Source organism: Thalassophryne amazonica, unplaced genomic scaffold (assembly GCF_902500255.1).
Source record: "Thalassophryne amazonica unplaced genomic scaffold, fThaAma1.1, whole genome shotgun sequence".
Lineage (NCBI taxonomy): Eukaryota > Metazoa > Chordata > Actinopteri > Batrachoidiformes > Batrachoididae > Thalassophryne > Thalassophryne amazonica.
This window is the reverse complement of record NW_022986249.1, coordinates 195,419-216,942: the sequence shown is the minus strand read 5'-3', so window position 1 is coordinate 216,942 and position 21,524 is coordinate 195,419. Positions and strand designations below refer to the sequence as shown.

The 21,524-nt window shown below is 46.6% G+C and overlaps 2 protein-coding genes across 4 annotated transcripts in view; both read right to left on the bottom strand.

Moving 5' to 3' along the window:
• LOC117505799 (acidic leucine-rich nuclear phosphoprotein 32 family member E-like) overlaps positions 1-21,524 on the bottom strand; it is a 292,488-nt gene that overhangs the window by 91,279 nt on the left and 179,685 nt on the right. The gene's annotated exons all lie outside the window — the stretch shown is intronic.
• Positions 11,850-21,524, bottom strand: part of LOC117505796 (mothers against decapentaplegic homolog 4-like) — a 70,948-nt gene continuing 61,273 nt past the window's right edge. Inside the window, exons 10-11 of the mRNA XM_034165333.1 lie at positions 13,453-13,573; positions 11,850-12,729 (exon numbers count right to left, since the gene is read on the bottom strand). Of these exons, the coding sequence (XP_034021224.1) occupies positions 12,524-12,729; positions 13,453-13,573 (327 nt within the window). The 3' untranslated portion in view covers positions 11,850-12,523. The remainder of the gene's footprint in view (positions 12,730-13,452; positions 13,574-21,524) is intronic.

Genomic DNA, 21,524 nt, shown 5'->3' with positions numbered 1-21,524 from the left:
GTGAGTCCTGACGAGCTGCACATGACAAGCCTCAGGTGATCAGGGTGAGGTCCTGATAACTCAGCCACACATCAGCCACTCAGTCCTGAACGCATGCCACCTGGAAGGAAAGACAGAAAACAGAAACAAAAGCCAGCCAGACACCCCAGCCACACAACAGCACCCCACCCTCACGGGAAGCCTCCCGGCGACCACACAAACCTGGCCCAGGAAAAAACCCCCCCTCCAGAGACCATGGCTGGAAACCGTATCTGCATTCATCTTCCAACTGAATCTTCATCTAACAGAACTGTTGATGTCTTCTCCTCTGACTGCATCTTTGCCTTTGTTTCTGTCATTCAGTTTGCACAGGTGTGGCCAGGAGTTCTTGAACCTGTGCGGTCAGCCTTTGTCCGACCATGTTTAGAGTCTGTTTAGTCATAAAACAAAAAAGACAAACACAAACAACCAAACCACCCCCCCCCCCCTCCCCAGAGGACCGTCCCATCAAACCCTGGAAAGAGGAGAAAAGGAAAACACAACCCAAACTTAAGCTTGCAAACAAACAAAAAAACGCTAACACCCCCCCGGACGACATGTAGGGACCAACACCCCCCAGAGGACATCCCGCCAGCTCCAGGAGTAATAACCACAGCCGAGGTCCCTCTGGGATCCAAAGTCACCCATGGGGACTCCCAGCGCCTCCCAGAGGACCGTTCCATCAAACCCCAGGAGACGCCCCCCCTCATGACTAACAGACCCAGCCCCGGCCGTCTATGGCTAGATGGACCCACAGCCCTTTCCCCCCCAGAGGACACCACAGTCACACCCTGAGGGCGGAAACTGGGGGGAAAAACAAAAGAAAAAAAAACATACAAACAAAACAACCCCAACCCCACCCCCTCAGCGCAGTGGAAACTGGAAGTACGTCCAGTGTCACCAACCACGACTATACCCCAAAAGTCAACCGGGAGGAGTGGAACAGCGGCAATGGCACACGGCACAAAACGGCGCCACCCCTCCGACTCCCAAACCAGCCACCAGCTGCGGGTATATTCCACTGCCCCAAACCTCAGCTACGCCGATGGCATACAGCTCAAAGGCGCGCTGAAGCCGGAGGTGGAACAGGGAATCAACAAAAAAAACAACACCCCGAACCCCCCCCTCCCGGATGCAGAGGTCACCTGGGAAACGCCCAGAATAACCGAACTGCACCACCCCAGCAACGCCGACAACGTACGGCTCAAACGGCTGGGGCCGGAGGAGAAGACAGGGAATAAAAAATAAATAAATAAATAAATACCTCAAACCCCCCCCCGGGTGCAGAGGTTACCTGGGAAACACCCAGCATAACCAAACTGCACCACTCCAGCAACGCCGACAACGTACGGCTCACACGGCTGGAGCCAGAGGAGAAGAGAGGGCACAACAAAAACAAAAAAAAGAAAAAACAACCCAATTACCCCCCCCCCCCCCCCCCCCCCCCATCACCCCCCAGAGGACCGTCCCATCAAACCCTGGGAGGTGAAACCAAAAGAAATAAAAAAGAAAGACTAACAGACTAACATAAAGCCACCTGGGTCCTTTCTATGCTCCAGACAGCCTGCACGTTCACGACCCCAGAACACTAATAGTGCTGAACATCCCACACAAAAACCAACTCAAAAAACCCCCACAAAAAATGAACCAACACAAAACTAATAAGTGACTTATACCGTTAAGCTCAAACAAATGGAACACACCTGTTCCACCTTAAGAGCTATGACGGTAATGTGACTCAGTCACCAACAGGGGGAGCCAAAGTGCTAAAAATAAAAAACCCCTTTGGTAACCGAGAAAACAACTCACGCTGCTTTCCCTGTACGCAGCTACGTGTAACACACTACCAAAATGTGCTTCAACTAAATTACGCCGAAGCTGACACAACAGACGCAGTAGCTATCTTCACCCGGGGAGACGGGGCTACAACTGTAACAACAGGACGCACAGCGACCCGTGCCACAGAACTCCGCCGTGCGCGTTCACCCATTAAACACACTCATGCAGCTCCCATTTTACCTCTTATCCGGACGAAGTGTGACGCGAAACCGTCGCTATTCACACTCCACAACAAACCCACAGATAAGGCAACACCACAGGAACACGGCTGCAAGAGAGCTCAAATCACTATTCAATAATCGGTTCTCCAACACGCACCATCCGGATAACTTCTGACGTCTGCTGCCGCCTTCCCGGCACAGTACCACCTCTGCTACCGCTGGGTCCGTGATGTATTGGCCAGAGACTACTGTTATGTGTCGGACGCAGTCGGAGCACCGACCCAGTGTTTGACATTAGGACCCAGCATAAAGGAAACAGAGCACGGTTCAAAGGATAACAGAATTTAATGACATAACAGTGAGTGCTCAATTAATAACCAATAAGTGCGCGGTCTGGCGAGGTGGAAAAACGGTGCACTCCCAGCAGCACAAACGGTCCGGAGCCAGAACAGTTCGGACCCAAGGACCCCGCCGACACCCCCCAGGTGGCCGCGACCAACCAAGTCTGTGAAAGAAGAAACCATAATGTGAGTCCACCACTCCACACACAGAGAGACCACTCAAAGGTGTACATAATCAGCAAACACTTCCTGGCTTAATCACCAATCAGCTTCCCACCCTGCAGGCATGGAACACCCAGTTCAATTCTCCACTGCAGTGGAAGCTGATTAAACGACTAACATAACAGCTCAATATAATAAGGTGTGAGGGACACCACATCTACTGACTGTACTCATGTTAGTCACAAAACCTAAAGTACCTCAGGAAGTGTGCTGACGAGCGTGAGACCTCACCCCCTCCTCTTTCACAGACCATGGCATCAAACCTGGTACGGTCTCTGCGTCCATAATGATGAGATGGTTCTCCAAACGTCGATCTCACCCGTCTGGTCACAAGGTCGAGTCTCTGGCAAATACACACTGTGTACTCCAGACTTAAATGCAACCATGCCCCAATCCATACAGATGCACCACAGCTGTAAGTCCTGACGAGCTGCACATGACAAGCCTCAGGTGATCAGGGTGAGGTCCTAATAACTCAGCCACACATCAGCCACTCAGTCCTGAACGCATGCCACCTGGAAGGAAAGACAGAAAACAGAAACAAAAGCCAGCCAGGCACCCCAGCCACACAACAAATTTCTTCAGTGATTTCCTCCAGAACTATCTGCCAAACTAGAAAACTGCTGCATCCTAGTAAGAGCAGAATACTACTGGAATGAATTCCCAGACTGTATTTCAGAGCTTCTAGAATTGAAACATTTTTGTGCAGGTGGTGTTGGGGGGTAATTTTGGGTTTGGGGTCTTGGGCCACATGTAGAATGAATCAGTTTTTAAATTAAGCTTTCAATTCATATAGTGGCATCTACCTTTTTTTTTTTTTTTTTTAAAGGTTACTTTGTACTTTTATACTTTAAGTAGGTTTTGGAGCACATACTTTTTCACTTTTACTTGAGTAAAGACATCAAGTTAATACTTCAACTTTTACCAGAGTGTTTTTAAACTGCATTATCTATACTTCTACTTAAGTAACAAATGTGTGTACTTTTGACACCACTGGATGTTTTGTAACAGAGAGACAGCTCTGAGAAGTAGAGCTCAATCCTCTGCCAGCAGAGCGCTGGCTACCAGAGAGAAAGGAAGGACTCATGCACAGCAAGGCAGTTTAGACTCATGGTTAAAATTTTAAACAAACTAATTCCGGACAGGCTATCAAAATTAATGTCACCTCTGTCGTTTTACCGTCGATTTAGGTCGAATTACTGAAAAATAAACCGTGCGAACGATGGAATTGGATTAGAATGGAAATAACCCCCTTGTGTCTGATGATTTGTGGGTGTTAATGCTGGATTTTACAGTCGCAAATATATGTTTTACTTAAAAAACAAAAAAAACAACAAAAAAAAAACAATTTGCAACTGTACAAACCAAAATTAACGTCCGCAAATCATCAGGCAAAAGGGCGTTATTCCCTGATTATATGTTTAAAAGCTCTCAATGGCCTCACCCCCCCAGTACCTGGCTGAGCTCCTTCATGTCTAAGCCCCCGTCTGCCTTCTGCGAATCAACTGCTACTGGTCACCCCAAAAATGAGGCTAAAAACTAAAGGTGACAGAGCCTTTGCAGCAGTGCCCCCTATAAGATCAACCTCTCCTGGCACATCTGCTCTGCGGGATCGATGGAGGTTTTGAAATCTTCCCAAAAGACTCACCTCTTCTCTCTGGCTTATACTCAAGTTTAAGTGGGCTTCTGGGAAATTTTCATTTTACACCCCCTTTTCTACTTTTTTTTTACTAATAGCCCAATTTCATAGCCTTAAGAGTGTGCATATCATGAATGCTTGGTCTTGTTGGATTTGTGAGAATCTACTGAATCTACTGGTACCTGTTTCCCATGTAACATTAAGAAATATACTCAAAACCTGGATTAATCTTTTTAGTCACATAGCACTATTATTCTGAACACTACTGTATATCAAACATCTGCATCATAAGCTCTTTGAACATTTACCAAATTATGCCAACAGAAATGCAGAGGTGGCTCATTAAAAAACAAGCACCTCCCACTCCAACTGCCATCTCTACCAGCAGCCCTGCAAACACCCAGCAGAGTGCTGCATCCACACCGGGGTCCGGGAGCCGCTGGGAATCACCAGCAGATGCACCTCTGTACCCACACTGGGGGCTCAAACCATCTGTGCCCCCCGTGTTCAGGCCCCCGGCTCTGCTGTGTCCACTCCTCCTGAATTAAATATGGGTCGCCCACCTCAGCCCATTTGAAGCAGTTAATCTAAGCGGGCGTTTGGGCAAATTCAGAGGTGTTTTAACGCAACATGGTATCAAACTCGACCACTACTTGAATATTCAGTACTGCGTGATACCAGCTTCTGCTTCACTTGTGGCAAATTTAGCTGTAATTCTTATTGTGACGACATATTTACTCAATGTAGCTACACTAACTGGAAAATACGACTTGGTAAAGACAGTGGTTTTTACAAACATGCAGCAACATCTCACACTCCAGGGCCAAGGTCACGTGGCAGGAGTACTGAGGCCATGATAGTGTGGCAGGAGTACAAGGGCCAAGGTCACGTGGCAGGAGTACTGGGTCAAGGTCATGTGGCAGGAGTACAAGGGTCATGGTAGTGTGGCAGGAGTACAAGGGCCAAGGTCACGTGGCAGGAGTACTGGGTCAAGGTCATGTGGCAGGAGTACAAGGGTCATGGTAGTGTGGCAGGAGTACAAGGGCCAAGGTCACGTGGCAGGAGTACTGGGTCAAGGTCATGTGGCAGGAGTACAAGGGTCATGGTAGTGTGGCAGGAGAACAAGGGCCAAGGTCACGTGGCAGGAGTACCGGGGCCAAGGTCACGTGGCAGGAGTACAAGGGTCATGGTAGTGTGGCAGGAGTACAAGGGCCAAGGTCACGTGGCAGGAGTACAAGGGTCAAGGTCACGTGGCAGGAGTATAAGGATCATGGTAGTGTGGCAGAACAAGGGCCAAGGTCACGTGGCAGGAGTACCGGGGCCAAGGTCACGTGGCAGGAGTACCGGGGTCAAGGTCACGTGGCAGGAGTACAAGGGTCATGGTAGTGTGGCAGGAATACAAGGGTCATGGTAGTGTGGCAGGAATACAAGGGTCATGGTAGTGTGGCAGGAGAACAAGGGTCAAGGTCACGTGGCAGGAGTACTGGGGCCAAGGTCACGTGGCAGGAGTACTGGGGCCAAGGTCACGTGGCAGGAGTACCGGGGCCAAGGTCACGTGGCAGGAGTACCTGTGCTGGTCAGATATTGTCCATCTGCTGGGTCATACCCAAGCAGAAAAGAACAGGCAGTACATTAAAAGCACTGAGTTCCTCTCGGTCAGTGAAGTCGCTCTGCGTGGGTGCAGCAGTCACATGACGTAGATGAGGAGGGAGTTTACTCAGCTCTTGATTACATTCAAAAAAAGATTCTAAACTCAAAGACATTTCAAAACTCATTCTGGAAAATGCCAAATATGCTCATTTTCCACACTGACCTATGACCCTCTGTGCAAATCAACACTCCAAGGAAGAGAGATGTCGTCATTTTGGCCCATGAAGGAGACATAACAAAAAAAATCTTGATATGAATCAATTTGTCACTGTATCTAGTTTCCTCCTTGATGACGCCACATCTCTTATTGTGTCATATGTTCTTGTGTTCTACATTACTGATGTTGACCTCAGTTAGTTTATCACCTGCCGCCTGTATGTTCTTGTGTTCTACATTTAGTTAGAGGGGAAAAAGTTTCTAGATGTTGTGCAGGTTGTATTTTTACCCCAGTTGGTTCATTTTTTTGCCCACCCAGAGGACAAATGCCCACCCAAGCCTGGCATCCTCTGCTCAACACAGTGACCCCATTTGGTCCAGAACAGTCAGACGGCATCATCGTATCCTGTAAAAGCTGACGTCTTCAGCGCCAACAAGAAATCCACTTCCTGTTCAAATGACAAACTTTCAGTCTCTTGCAAAGACTTCCTGTGTAGTTCCTTCAGTGTAAAAGCTCAGCTCTGTCCGCCTCTGAAAAGACAATATTTCCTCAAATCTCATTGGCCAAAATAAATAAACATTCCTCCAGTAGATTTATGGCACCACACAGGCTCCGCCCACACCAAACCCAATGATAAGTTTCTTTTGTGGTTGTTTGATTTGTGTGAAATGTGTTTGAGTGTTTATTTATGTCTACATCTTTTTTTTTTTGTCCATAAATGTCTATTTTTCTTTGATTTGACAGCAGTGATTCTGCACTCTAGTGGTGAAACTATGAACTGTAAACAGTTACATTTATGTTTTTCATCCAAACAACAAACCTGCTCGGATGTAAGAAAATACTGTGGATTTAGGTTTTCAGGATTTATTCAGACGGGAAATAAACACAAAAAGAAGAAGATGTACAAATCTTTGACACAAAAAGAAGAAAGAAACAGGTGACGATGAACAAACAAGCCAACGTTAAATCCAGTCTGACGAACCCGGTGCCGCGCTTTGGTTCACTGAGGTCACAGTGCTGTTATCTGTTTATTTGTTTGCAGGTTTGTCATTTTGGCCAAACACTAAAACAACAACAGTTTAGTTGAAGGTGACAAACATGGATCCAAAAACATTTGTTGACGTGACTAATCCGAAATGTTTGTTTCTAGAAAGACTTTTATAAACAAACAATAACATCAATTATAAAAACAGCTTCTGAACGTCCAAACATGAAAATTACTCGTATCATAGAAAATATCTGCTTATTAATTTAACTTCAGTAAAATTCAATAAAATGTGTAGATTTAGTTTTTCTAGTTTCACAAACAATAAAAAAAGCTTTTGTTTTTAGACATGATAGTGAGTGGGAGGGGCTTCCTAAAGGTGAACGTGACCAAAAACCACCAACATGGACACAAAGAGGCGTTTTCAGGCCTCAATCAAATCAAACTTCACGATTCACTGAGTACATGACATCATATCCATTTATATATATATTTTAAGTTGGCTGTGACACAGAAGAAAACACTTGCAGTTTATGTACTTTGGTTAGTACGTAGTCTATGTCCACGGTTACACATAACATGTACGGTACGCCCAGAAAGTATTCACAGCGCTTCACTTTTTCCACATTATGTTATATTACAGCATTGTTCCAAAATGAAGTAAAATAATTTTTCCCCTCAAAATTCTACTCACAACACCCCATAATAACAAATGAAAAAAGATTTTTTGAAATTTTTGCAAATATATCAAAACTAGAAATCACATGTCCATAAGTATTCACACCCTTTGTTCAATACTTTGTTGATGCACCTTTGGCAGCAATTTCAGCCTCAAGTCTTCTTGAATATGATGCCACAAGCTTGGTGCACCTATCTTTGGGCAGTTTGGTCCATTCCTCTTTGCAGCACCTCTCAAGCTCCATCAGGTTGGATGGGGAGCGTTAGTGCACAGACATTTTCAGATCTCTCCAGAGATGTTCAGTCAGATTCAGGTCTGGGCTCTGGCTGGGCCACTCAAGGACATTCACAGAGTTGTCCTGAAGCCACTCCTTTGATATCTCAGCTGTGTGTTTAGGGTCACTGTCCTGCTGAAAGATGAACTGTCACCCAGGTCTGAGGTCAAGAGCGCTCTTGAGCAGGTTTTCATCCAGGATGTCTCTGTACATTGCTGCATTCATCTTTCCCTCAATCCTGACTAGTCTCCCAGTTCCTGCTGCTGAAAAACATCCCCACAGCATGATGCTGCCACCACCATGCTTCACTGTAGGGATGGAGCCTGGTTTCCTCCAAACATGGCACCAAAGAGTTCAATCTTAGTCTCATCAGACCACAGAATTTTGTTTCTCCTGGTCTGAGAGTCCTTCAGGTGTCTTTTGTCAAACTCCAGGTGGGCTGCCACGTGCCTTTTCCTAAGGAGTGGCTTCTGTCTGGACACTCTACCATACAGGCCTGATTGGTGGATTGCTGCAGAGATGGTTGTCCTTCTGGAAGGTTCTCCTCTCTTCACAGAGGAATGTTGGAGCTCTGACAGAGTGACCATCAGGTTCTTGGCCACCTCCCTGACTAAGGCCCTTCTCCCCTGATCGCTCAGGTTAGACGTGCGTCCAGCTCTAGGAAGAGTCCTGGTGGATCTGAACTTCTTCCACTTACAGATGATGGAGGCCACTGTGCTCACTGGGATCTTCAAAGCCCAGATTTGTGCCTCCAGACAATCCTGTCTCAGAGGTCTACAGACAGTTCCTTTGACTTCATGCTTGGTTTGTGCTCCGACTGTCAACTGTGGACCTTATATGTAGACAGGTGTGTGTCTTTCCAAATCATGTCCAATCAACTGAATTGATCCCAGGTGGACTCCAATTAAGCTGTAGAAACATCTCAAGGATGATCAGTGGAAACAGGAGACACCTGAGCTCAATTTGACCTTCATGACAAAGACTGTGAATGACAGGGCGGGCGGGTGCCAGGCACCCGAAGCGGCTGGACCCACAATGCAGACTCCCAGATCAGGTTTACGTGTAAAAGAAGTTGTCGTCTTTATTCCAGGCTGAGGTACGGTACACGGGTGATCAAGCAGCGGACCAAAGGTACAAACAGGGTCAGACAAAAACAGTCATATTCAAGCAGGGTTCAGGAGAACGAGCAAACATGGACATCTGGGATGAGGCGAAAAGTGTAGAAAAAAAAACAGAGCAGATTTCAAAGAACACGGCAAGAAAAAATAGGACGGAAAACAAGAGCTAGGATGTGTAAAGTGTGAGACAAAGCCATGAGGCAGGTGCAGAGCTGTGGAGTGAGAACATAGTAAGATGGACGTGAGGGCAAACTGAGAACAGAACTAACACAGAATATAAAACTACTACAACAGGAACTGAAATCAAACATGAGCATGAGAACAAAAAGAAAATACACAACAACTGATCAGGAAACCAATACTAAAGCAAAACTAAAGAGGAACAGACTAATAAACAGGAAGCAAAACCCAAAATAAAAGTACAACAGAAAACAACCGAAATGAGAACAGTAAAAAATAAACAGACAAAGCTACATGATAAACAATGAAAACACAAACCGGCTGAACAGAACTAGAATGGAACTGGACAATGGTTAAAGTATGAAAAGTGACAACGTAAAACATAACAGAATAAACCATGATGAAAAATAAACAACTAATAAATCAAAGCTAGGGTGCGAGAAGGGAAAAAGAAAGGAGAAAAAACTAAAGCGACGCCCAGAGCCGGACAAAACCGTGACAGTGGATACTTATGTACATGTGATTTATTAGTTTTTGGGGGTTTTCTTTAAAAAATTTGCAAAAATCTCAAAAAACCTTTTTCACGTTGTCATTGGCTGAACCACCCATTTGGGCATCTCAGCTTCAGGTGGTTCAGCTGATTTGGTTCGGGCATCTGGTAAGGATGCCTCCTGGACGCCTCCCTAGGGAGGTGTTCCAGGCACATCCATCTGGGAGGAGACCCTGGGAAGACCCAGGGTCTAGGTGGAGAGATTATATCTCCACACTGGCCTGGAAACACTTCGGGATCCCCCAGTCAGAGGTGGTTAATGTGGCCTGGGAAAGGGAAGTCAGGGGTTCCCTGCTGGAGCTGTTGCCCCCTTGACCCGATCCTGGATAAGCAGTTGAAGATGAGTGACTGATGTTGTCATTATGGGGTACTGTGTGTAGAATTTTGAGGGGAAAAAAATGAATTCGATCCATTTTGGAATAAGCCTGTAACATAACTCAATGTGGAAAAAGTGAAGCGCTGTGAATTCTTTCCAGATGCTCTGGAGCTCAGCAGTTACATTCATATCTTCTAGGACTACTTGTTAATTTCAACATATAACACGCTGCTCACGTTTGTGTATGGACGTCCCTGAGCCAAGAACCAGAAACTAAACATGACCCGTTCACGTGACCTCTGCATCATCACTAAAATCTGAACTCACTGGTAACCATGGAAACGCCTGTAAATGACAGACGAGGTTGTCTGACACTGACCACAGAGCTTATGCTCCTGGAGGAGGGGGCGGAGTCTATGTCACCAAGAAGTGATGTTGTCTGAAGCACAAACAACCAGAAGTGTCCAGATGCCGGAGGGTGGACAGGCCCACTTTGGGTCCGGTTGGGGTATTGAGGGCAGTATCTTCTGCAGACCGCCTCCTTCTGTCAACGTCACCTCTCACCTGTCAGTGAGCGCATCATGAGGATCCTCTGAGTGTCACGTCTGTTGTCTGAGTCTGTCTGCAGCTGTGACGCTGGTGAGTGACGTCTCGGTGAGAGAGACCTTTTTCTTCACAGCTTCACTCTGTGACTGAGGGCTGCTCCAGAGGAGACGCTCAGCGGGTCGCGAGTGATTTCAATGTGACCTCTGGCATGGACAGGGCTAAGTGGACGGCACTCGTCCTCAAAGATCTGCTCACCTTCTCAACTTAACAACCTTCGGGGCTGTGAGTTGCTGGATCCTGGTTCCACACTGCTGGACATGATCATCTAGCACCAGACATGTGGCCACTGAGAGATTTGAAAGCATGAAAACGCTGGAGAATTCTGCAGAACTGTCAGGTCTCCAGATGTCTGTCCACAGGATTGCCATGGTGTGGTGGAGGATCCAGGTGGAGTCTCGGCTGTGGTGGCGGCAGCTTTCAAACGCTGCAGTCATCAGCCCCTTACATCGTAAGTGACGGGACTCTGCTGCTCCCATTTCGAAGGCTGCCTGGGAAGCGACCGACGTGTGACGCATTCTGTGCCCGAAAACACAACAGGTGTCTTTTTCACGGCCCAAATTATCCCATGAGTCATTGCTGCACTTTCCCCCTCAAAACAAAAACAGCTGTTAAAATAAAAAAAAAATAAAATAAACTTTACAAAAAGACACTTTAAGGCTCCAAAACGTACAATTATAAATAAATACTGAAAAATGACTGTGAAATTGACTGGATCCAGACCAAGATCCAGACTTTCAGTGACTCCTGGACTCATCCATCAGAAGTGTCTCTGTATGTGGTCAAGGTTTTGACCTTGTAGAGATGTTCACTGATCTCAGCAGGGACCTTCATGCCTCTGTGTCCTCGGCTTTTCAGATCCAGAGACGCCTGAGATGATCTTATGCAGTCATGAGGTCAAAGGTCAGAGGTGTTTGGTGATGCTGATGTCTTTGCAGGAGAAAGAAGGTCCAAGTCTTCAGAGTCCTGGTGCTTCCTGTCTTACTGTCTGGTTGTCAAATGTGGACTCTAACCAGTGTCCTAAGGTGAGGACTGGATGTCTTTGGTCCCAGGTCTCTGTGGAGGATCTTTGGGTCCTGCTGGAATGACTTTGTGTCCAATGAACAGTTACTTAGTGAGACTCAGATGAAGAGGATCACTGATACTGTGAGGGAACATCAGACACCACATTTTGTCTATGTGGGGAGTTTCTCTGGACATGATCCAGGACACAGGTGTCTCAGTGAGGAGGACCCCAGAAACTGGAGAAGAACAAGGACATGTTTTTCACCTGGCTGCAGCAGATAGATGGTTACTTTGTTTAGGCAGGGATGGATGGTCATCTGTCTGGATGGTTGCCATCCAACACCTGGCATAACAGTGTGGTGGATGTGACATTGGTGCTGCTCTCAGACCTGATGTGACCTTCTGTTGTCAAATCATCTTAAGGTTCATGTCCAAAGCTAAAGCGATGTCAGACAACCAGTGCCGCTCAGTGATCACATCTGTGGTCCAGCAGCCTGATCAGCAGTCAGCACGGCTCTGATCCAGATCGGGAGGACGGCTGAACAGACAGGTCAACACGGAAACACCGACAGGCCAAAAACACGCCATAGAAAGTCACACACCAACATGGTCTCATTTCTACATCAACATGTCACCTGTACTGTCACATGTTCACACAATGGTGACGTGGCATGTGAAAAACCAGGCAGAATGACACGGCTACCAGCAGAGGTATGTTTACAACTTACAAACAGCATCTATACTGAGCCCTGACTGGCCGTCCAGTGCACTAAGCGGTGCTCGTCATCAGAGCGCATGTTCTCGTGGCGGCAGCATATGAAGCACCTGGTCGAGCAGCAGCAGCGCACGGTGCAGGTGAACCTCCAGCCAGCAGGGGGTGTCCTTGATGCTCTGTCGTGGGTAGTCACTCCCCCAACCTTTCACAAAGCTCAGGCGCACGATGCACAACCTGCGCAGGTCATCCACACCCAGACCTGCTGATGCGCACACACCTGGAGAAAGGGCAGAGGTCAAAGGTTAGGGTCTCATTTTCATGGTTTGACCCTGAAGGATCTGTCACGCAAACACGTTAGCACAGATTGTCAAAGGCGTGTCCATTGGGTTCTGACCTGCGTGGACCTGCAGCTGATCCGTCCACAGGAGACCAACCACAAACAAATTCACACTCTGTAGAGACGTATTTAAAAATCATGTGTTCCTGATCATCATCATCATTATTATGATTAACTATTTATATCAGGTTTTGTCAGTAATCAAAGCACAGAATTAAACAAAGTCCAGTAAAAGAATAAATGGCAATAAGAAAAAAGACACTACAGCAGAAAAATCACAAACTAAAGAGAAAAAGGAAGAACTTAAACTGTTGGAAAATACACTCATCCACTCAAAAGCTGCCTGTAGCGCCCTCTATCTGTAAGTGTTCACAGCACGCTCTCTGTGACACCATTTTATTTCCAGATCAGGTGCAATTTCCAGCCACCACAGAACCGCCCCGGGTCCTGGATGGCAACCCTGCAGACAGATAACTGGTCCATCCCCATCCGTCCAAACTAAACGTCTACATGCTGCAGGCAGGTGAGACGTGGGTGTGTCTTTGTCCTTCTCCAGTCTCTGGGGTCCTCAACACTGAGACACCTGCATGCTGGATCCTGTCCAGAGAAACTCACCACAGGGACAACATGTGGTAACTGACATTACTGACAGGATGTACTCACTGACAGGAGAGGACACTCCACCCACAAGATTCGTCCTGGGACTCAAACTGACAACCGCAGCTGCCTGAGCTGCAGCTGCCTGCTGCTGCATCTGTCTATGGCACTGCCTGAGGTCAAACACCTGGACAGACAGACAGGAAACACACATGAATCACAGACACACAGACAGACGAGTAACACAAGAGACTCACAGACAGGTAATACACGACAGTCACAGACAAGTAACACACAACAGTCACACAGGTAATACACGACAGTCACAGACAAGTAACACACAACAGCCACAGACAGGTAACACACAACAGACAGACAGGTAACACACAACAGTCACAGACAGGTAACACACAACAGACAGACAGGTAACACACGACAGTCACAGACAAGTAACACACAACAGCCACAGACAGGTAACACACAACAGTCACACAGGTAATACACGACAGTCACAGACAAGTAACACACAACAGCCACAGACAGGTAACACACAACAGTCACACAGGTAATACACAACAGTCACACAGGTAATACACAACAGTCACACAGGTAATACACGACAGTCACAGACAAGTAACACACAACAGTCACACAGGTAATACACGACAGTCACAGACAAGTAACACACAACAGCCACAGACAGGTAACACACAACAGACAGACAGGTAACACACAACAGTCACAGACAAGTAACACACAACAGCCACAGACAGGTAACACACAACAGACAGACAGGTAACACACAACAGTCACAGACAAGTAACACACAACAGCCACAGACAGGTAACACACAACAGACAGACAGGTAACACACAACAGTCACAGACAAGTAACACACAACAGCCACAGACAGGTAACACACAACAGACAGACAGGTAACACACAACAGTCACAGACAAGTAACACACAACAGCCACAGACAGGTAACACACAACAGACAGACAGGTAACAGACAACAGTCACAGACAAGTAACACACAACAGCCACAGACAGGTAACACACAACAGTCACACAGGTAATACACGACAGTCACAGACAAGTAACACACAACAGCCACAGACAAGTAACACACAACAGCCACAGACAGGTAACACACAACAGTCACACAGGTAATACACAACAGTCACACAGGTAATACACGACAGTCACAGACAAGTAACACACAACAGGCCACAGACAGGTAACACACAACAGACAGACAGGTAACACACAACAGTCACAGACAAGTAACACACAACAGCCACAGACAGGTAACACACAACAGACAGACAGGTAACACACAACAGTCACAGACAAGTAACACACAACAGCCACAGACAGGTAACACACAACAGTCACACAGGTAATACACGACAGTCACAAGGACAAGTAACAACAGCCACAGACAGTAACACACAACAGCCACAGACAGGTAACACACAACAGTCACACAGGTAATACACAACAGTCACACAGGTAATACACGACAGTCACAGACAAGTAACACACAACAGCCACAGACAGGTAACACACAACAGACAGACAGGTAACACACAACAGTCACAGACAAGTAACACACAACAGCCACAGACAGGTAACACACAACAGACAGACAGGTAACACACAACAGTCACAGACAAGTAACACACAACAGCCACAGACAGGTAACACACAACAGACAGACAGGTAACAGACAACAGTCACAGACAAGTAACACACAACAGCCACAGACAGGTAACACACACAGTCACACAGGTAATACACGACAGTCACAGACAAGTAACACACAACAGCCACAGACAAGTAACACACAACAGCCACAGACAGGTAACACACAACAGTCACACAGGTAATACACAACAGTCACACAGGTAATACACGACAGTCACAGACAAGTAACACACAACAGCCACAGACAGGTAACACACAACAGACAGACAGGTAACACACAACAGTCACAGACAAGTAACACACAACAGCCACAGACAGGTAACACACAACAGACAGACAGGTAACAGACAACAGTCACAGACAAGTAACACACAACAGCCACAGACAGGTAACACACAACAGTCACACAGGTAATACACGACAGTCACAGACAAGTAACACACAACAGCCACAGACAAGTAACACACAACAGCCACAGACAGGTAACACACAACAGACAGACAGGTAACACACAACAGTCACAGACAAGTAACACACAACAGCCACAGACAGGTAACACACAACAGTCACACAGGTAATACACGACAGTCACAGACAAGTAACACACAACAGCCACAGACAGGTAACACACAACAGTCACACAGGTAATACACGACAGTCACAGACAAGTAACACACAACAGCCACAGACAAGTAACACACAACAGCCATAGACAGGTAACACACAACAGCCACAGACAGGTAACACACGACAGCCACAGACAGGTAACACACGACAGACAGACAGGTAACACATGACAGCCACAGGCAAGTAACACACAACAGCCACAGACAGGTAACACACGACAGCCATAGACAGGTAACACACAACAGTCACACAGGTAATACACGACAGTCACAGACAAGTAACACACAACAGCCACAGACAGGTAACACACAACAGACAGACAGGTAACACACAACAGCCACAGACAGGTAACACATGACAGACAGACAGGTAACACACAACAGCCATAGACAGGTAACACACAACAGTCACACAGGTAATACACGACAGTCACAGACAGGTAACACACGACAGCCACAGGCAAGTAACACACGACAGACAGACAGGTAACACACAACAGTCACAGACAAGTAACACACAACAGCCATAGACAGGTAACACACAACAGTCAGACAGGTAACACACAACAGACAGACAGGTAACACACGACAGTCAGACAGGTAACACACAACAGTCACAGACAAGTAACACACAACAGACAGACAGGTAACACACGGCAGTCAGACAGGTAACACACAACAGTCACACAGGTAATACACGACAGTCACAGACAAGTAACACACAACAGCCACAGACAAGTAACACACAACAGCCATAGACAGGTAACACACAACAGCCACAGACAGGTAACACACGACAGCCACAGGCAAGTAACACACGACAGACAGGTAACACACGACAGCCACAGGCAAGTAACACATGACAGTCAGACAGGTAACACACAATAGTCACAGACAAGTAACACACAACAGCCATAGACAGGTAACACACAACAGCCACAGACAGGTAACACACGACAGCCACAGACAGGTAACACACGACAGACAGACAGGTAACACATGACAGCCACAGGCAAGTAACACACGACAGACAGACAGGTAACACACGACAGCCACAGGCAAGTAACACACGACAGTCAGACAGGTAACACACGACAGACAGACAGGTAACACACGACAGCCACAGGCAAGTAACACATGACAGTCAGACAGGTAACACACGACAGTCAAACAGGTAACACACAACAGTCACAGACAAGTAACACACAACAGCCATAGACAGGTAACACACAACAGCCATAGACAGGTAACACACAACAGTCAGACAGGTAACACAACAGCCATAGACAAGTAACACACAACAGCCATAGACAGGTAACACACAACAGCCATAGACAGGTAATACACAACAGTCACAGACAAGTAACACACAACAGCCATAGACAAGTAACACACAACAGCCATAGACAGGTAACACAAGAGTCACAGACAGGTAACACACAACAGTCACACAGGTAATACACAACAGTCACAGACAAGTAACACACGACAGTCACAGACAAGTAACACACAACAGCCATAGACAGGTAACACACGACAGTCAGACAGGTAACACAAGAGCATCGCAGACAGCACACAACAGTCAGACAGGTAACACACAACAGCCGTTGCAGACAGGTAACACAAGAGAGTCACAGACAGGTAACACACAGCAGTCACACAGGTAATACACAACAGTCACAGACAAGTAACACACAACAGTCACACAGGTAATACACAACAGTCACAGGCAAGTAACACACGACAGACAGACAGGTAACACACGACAGCCACAGGCAAGTAACACACAACAGTCAGACAGGTAACACACAACAGCCGTTGCAGACAGGTAACACACGAGAGTCTCAGACAGGTAACACACATGACACACAAACAGACATATAGGTAGAGGACATGAATCACAGAGTCACAGACAGGTAAAAGCATGAGTCACAGACGGTAACATGAGATTCAGACAGGTAAGAAATGTGAGTCACACACAGACAGGTAACAAACCTGAGTCACAGAAATGTAACACAAGAGAGTAAAGACACACAGACAGGTAATACACACCAATCACAGACACACAGAAATAGGTAGCACACATGAATTACAGAGAGACGGGTAACACATGACAGTCACAGAGAGGTACAACGTGGGTCACACACAGACAGGTAAGACACGACAGCCACAGAAAGGTATGAAATGTGAGTCACAGAGACAGTTAACACACAACCGTCACACAGGTAATACACGACAGTCACAGACAAGTAACACACAACAGCCACAGACAGGTAACACACAACAGACAGACAGGTAACACACAACAGTCACAGACAAGTAACACACAACAGCCACAGACAGGTAACACACAACAGACAGACAGGTAACACACAACAGTCACAGACAAGTAACACACAACAGCCACAGACAGGTAACACACAACAGTCACACAGGTAATACACGACAGTCACAGACAAGTAACACACAACAGCCACAGACAGGTAACACACAACAGTCACACAGGTAATACACGACAGTCACAGACAAGTAACACACAACAGCCACAGACAAGTAACACACAACAGCCATAGACAGGTAACACACAACAGCCACAGACAGGTAACACACGACAGCCACAGACAGGTAACACACGACAGACAGACAGGTAACACATGACAGCCACAGGCAAGTAACACACAACAGCCACAGACAGGTAACACACGACAGCCATAGACAGGTAACACACAACAGTCACACAGGTAATACACGACAGTCACAGACAAGTAACACACAACAGCCACAGACAGGTAACACACAACAGACAGACAGGTAACACACAACAGCCACAGACAGGTAACACATGACAGACAGACAGGTAACACACAACAGCCATAGACAGGTAACACACAACAGTCACACAGGTAATACACGACAGTCACAGACAGGTAACACACGACAGCCACAGGCAAGTAACACACGACAGACAGACAGGTAACACACAACAGTCACAGACAAGTAACACACAACAGCCATAGACAGGTAACACACAACAGTCAGACAGGTAACACACAACAGACAGACAGGTAACACACGACAGTCAGACAGGTAACACACAACAGTCACAGACAAGTAACACACAACAGACAGACAGGTAACACACAACAGACAGACAGGTAACACACGACAGTCAGACAGGTAACACACAACAGTCACAGACAAGTAACACACAACAGACAGACAGGTAACACACGGCAGTCAGACAGGTAACACACAACAGTCACACAGGTAATACACGACAGTCACAGACAAGTAACACACAACAGCCACAGACAAGTAACACACAACAGCCATAGACAGGTAACACACAACAGCCACAGACAGGTAACACACGACAGCCACAGGCAAGTAACACACGACAGACAGGTAACACACGACAGCCACAGGCAAGTAACACATGACAGTCAGACAGGTAACACACAATAGTCACAGACAAGTAACACACAACAGCCATAGACAGGTAACACACAACAGCCACAGACAGGTAACACACGACAGCCACAGACAGGTAACACACGACAGACAGACAGGTAACACATGACAGCCACAGGCAAGTAACACACGACAGACAGACAGGTAACACACGACAGCCACAGGCAAGTAACACACGACAGTCAGACAGGTAACACACGACAGACAGACAGATAACACACGACAGCCACAGGCAAGTAACACATGACAGTCAGACAGGTAACACACGACAGTCAAACAGGTAACACACAACAGTCATAGACAAGTAACACACAACAGCCATAGACAGGTAACACACAACAGCCATAGACAGGTAACACACAACAGCCATAGACAGGTAACACAAGAGAGTCACAGACAGGTAACACACAGCAGTCACACAGGTAATACACAACAGTCACAGACAAGTAACACACAACAGCCATAGACAAGTAACACACAACAGCCATAGACAGGTAACACAAGAGTCACAGACAGGTAACACACAACAGTCACACAGGTAATACACAACAGTCACAGACAAGTAACACACGACAGTCACAGACAAGTAACACACAACAGCCATAGACAGGTAACACACGACAGTCAGACAGGTAACACAAGAGCATCGCAGACAGCACACAACAGTCAGACAGGTAACACACAACAGCCGTTGCAGACAGGTAACACAAGAGAGTCACAGACAGGTAACACACAGCAGTCACACAGGTAATACACAACAGTCACAGACAAGTAACACACAACAGTCACACAGGTAATACACAACAGTCACAGGCAAGTAACACACGACAGCCACAGGCAAGTAACACACAACAGTCAGACAGGTAACACACAACAGCCGTTGCAGACAGGTAACACACGAGAGTCTCAGACAGGTAACACACATGACACACAAACAGACATATAGGTAGAGGACATGAATCACAGAGTCACAGACAGGTAAAAGCATGAGTCACAGACGGTAACATGAGATTCAGACAGGTAAGAAATGTGAGTCACACACAGACAGGTAACAAACCTGAGTCACAGAAATGTAACACAAGAGAGTAAAGACACACAGACAGGTAATACACACCAATCACAGACACACAGAAATAGGTAGCACACATGAATTACAGAGAGACGGGTAACACATGACAGTCACAGAGAGGTACAACGTGGGTCACACACAGACAGGTAAGACACGACAGCCACAGAAAGGTATGAAGTGTGAGTCACAGAGACAGTTAACACACAACCGTCACACAGGTAATACACGACAGTCACAGACAAGTAACACACAACAGCCACAGACAGGTAACACACAACAGACAGACAGGTAACACACAACAGTCACAGACAAGTAACACACAACAGCCACAGACAGGTAACACACAACAGACAGACAGGTAACACACAACAGTCACAGGCAAGTAACACACAACAGCCACAGACAGGTAACACACAACAGTCACACAGGTAATACACGACAGTCACAGACAAGTAACACACAACAGCCACAGACAGGTAACACACAACAGTCACACAGGTAATACACGACAGTCACAGACAAGTAACACACAACAGCCACAGACAAGTAACACACAACAGCCATAGACAGGTAACACACAACAGCCACAGACAGGTAACACACGACAGCCACAGACAGGTAACACACGACAGACAGACAGGTAACACATGACAGCCACAGGCAAGTAACACACAACAGTCACAGACAAGTAACACACAACAGTCACACAGGTAATACACAACAGTCACAGGCAAGTAACACACGACAGCCACAGGCAAGTAACACACAACAGTCAGACAGGTAACACACAACAGCCGTTGCAGACAGGTAACACACGAGAGTCTCAGACAGGTAACACACATGACACACAAACAGACATATAGGTAGAGGACATGAATCACAGAGTCACAGACAGGTAAAAGCATGAGTCACAGACGGTAACATGAGATTCAGACAGGTAAGAAATGTGAGTCACACACAGACAGGTAACAAACCTGAGTCACAGAAATGTAACACAAGAGAGTAAAGACACACAGACAGGTAATACACACCAATCACAGACACACAGAAATAGGTAGCACACATGAATTACAGAGAGACGGGTAACACATGACAGTCACGGAGAGGTACAACGTGGGTCACACACAGACAGGTAAGACACGACAGCCACAGAAAGGAATGAAGTGTGAGTCACAGAGACAGTTAACACACAACCGTCACACAGGTAATACACGACAGTCACAGACAAGTAACACACAACAGCCACAGACAGGTAACACACA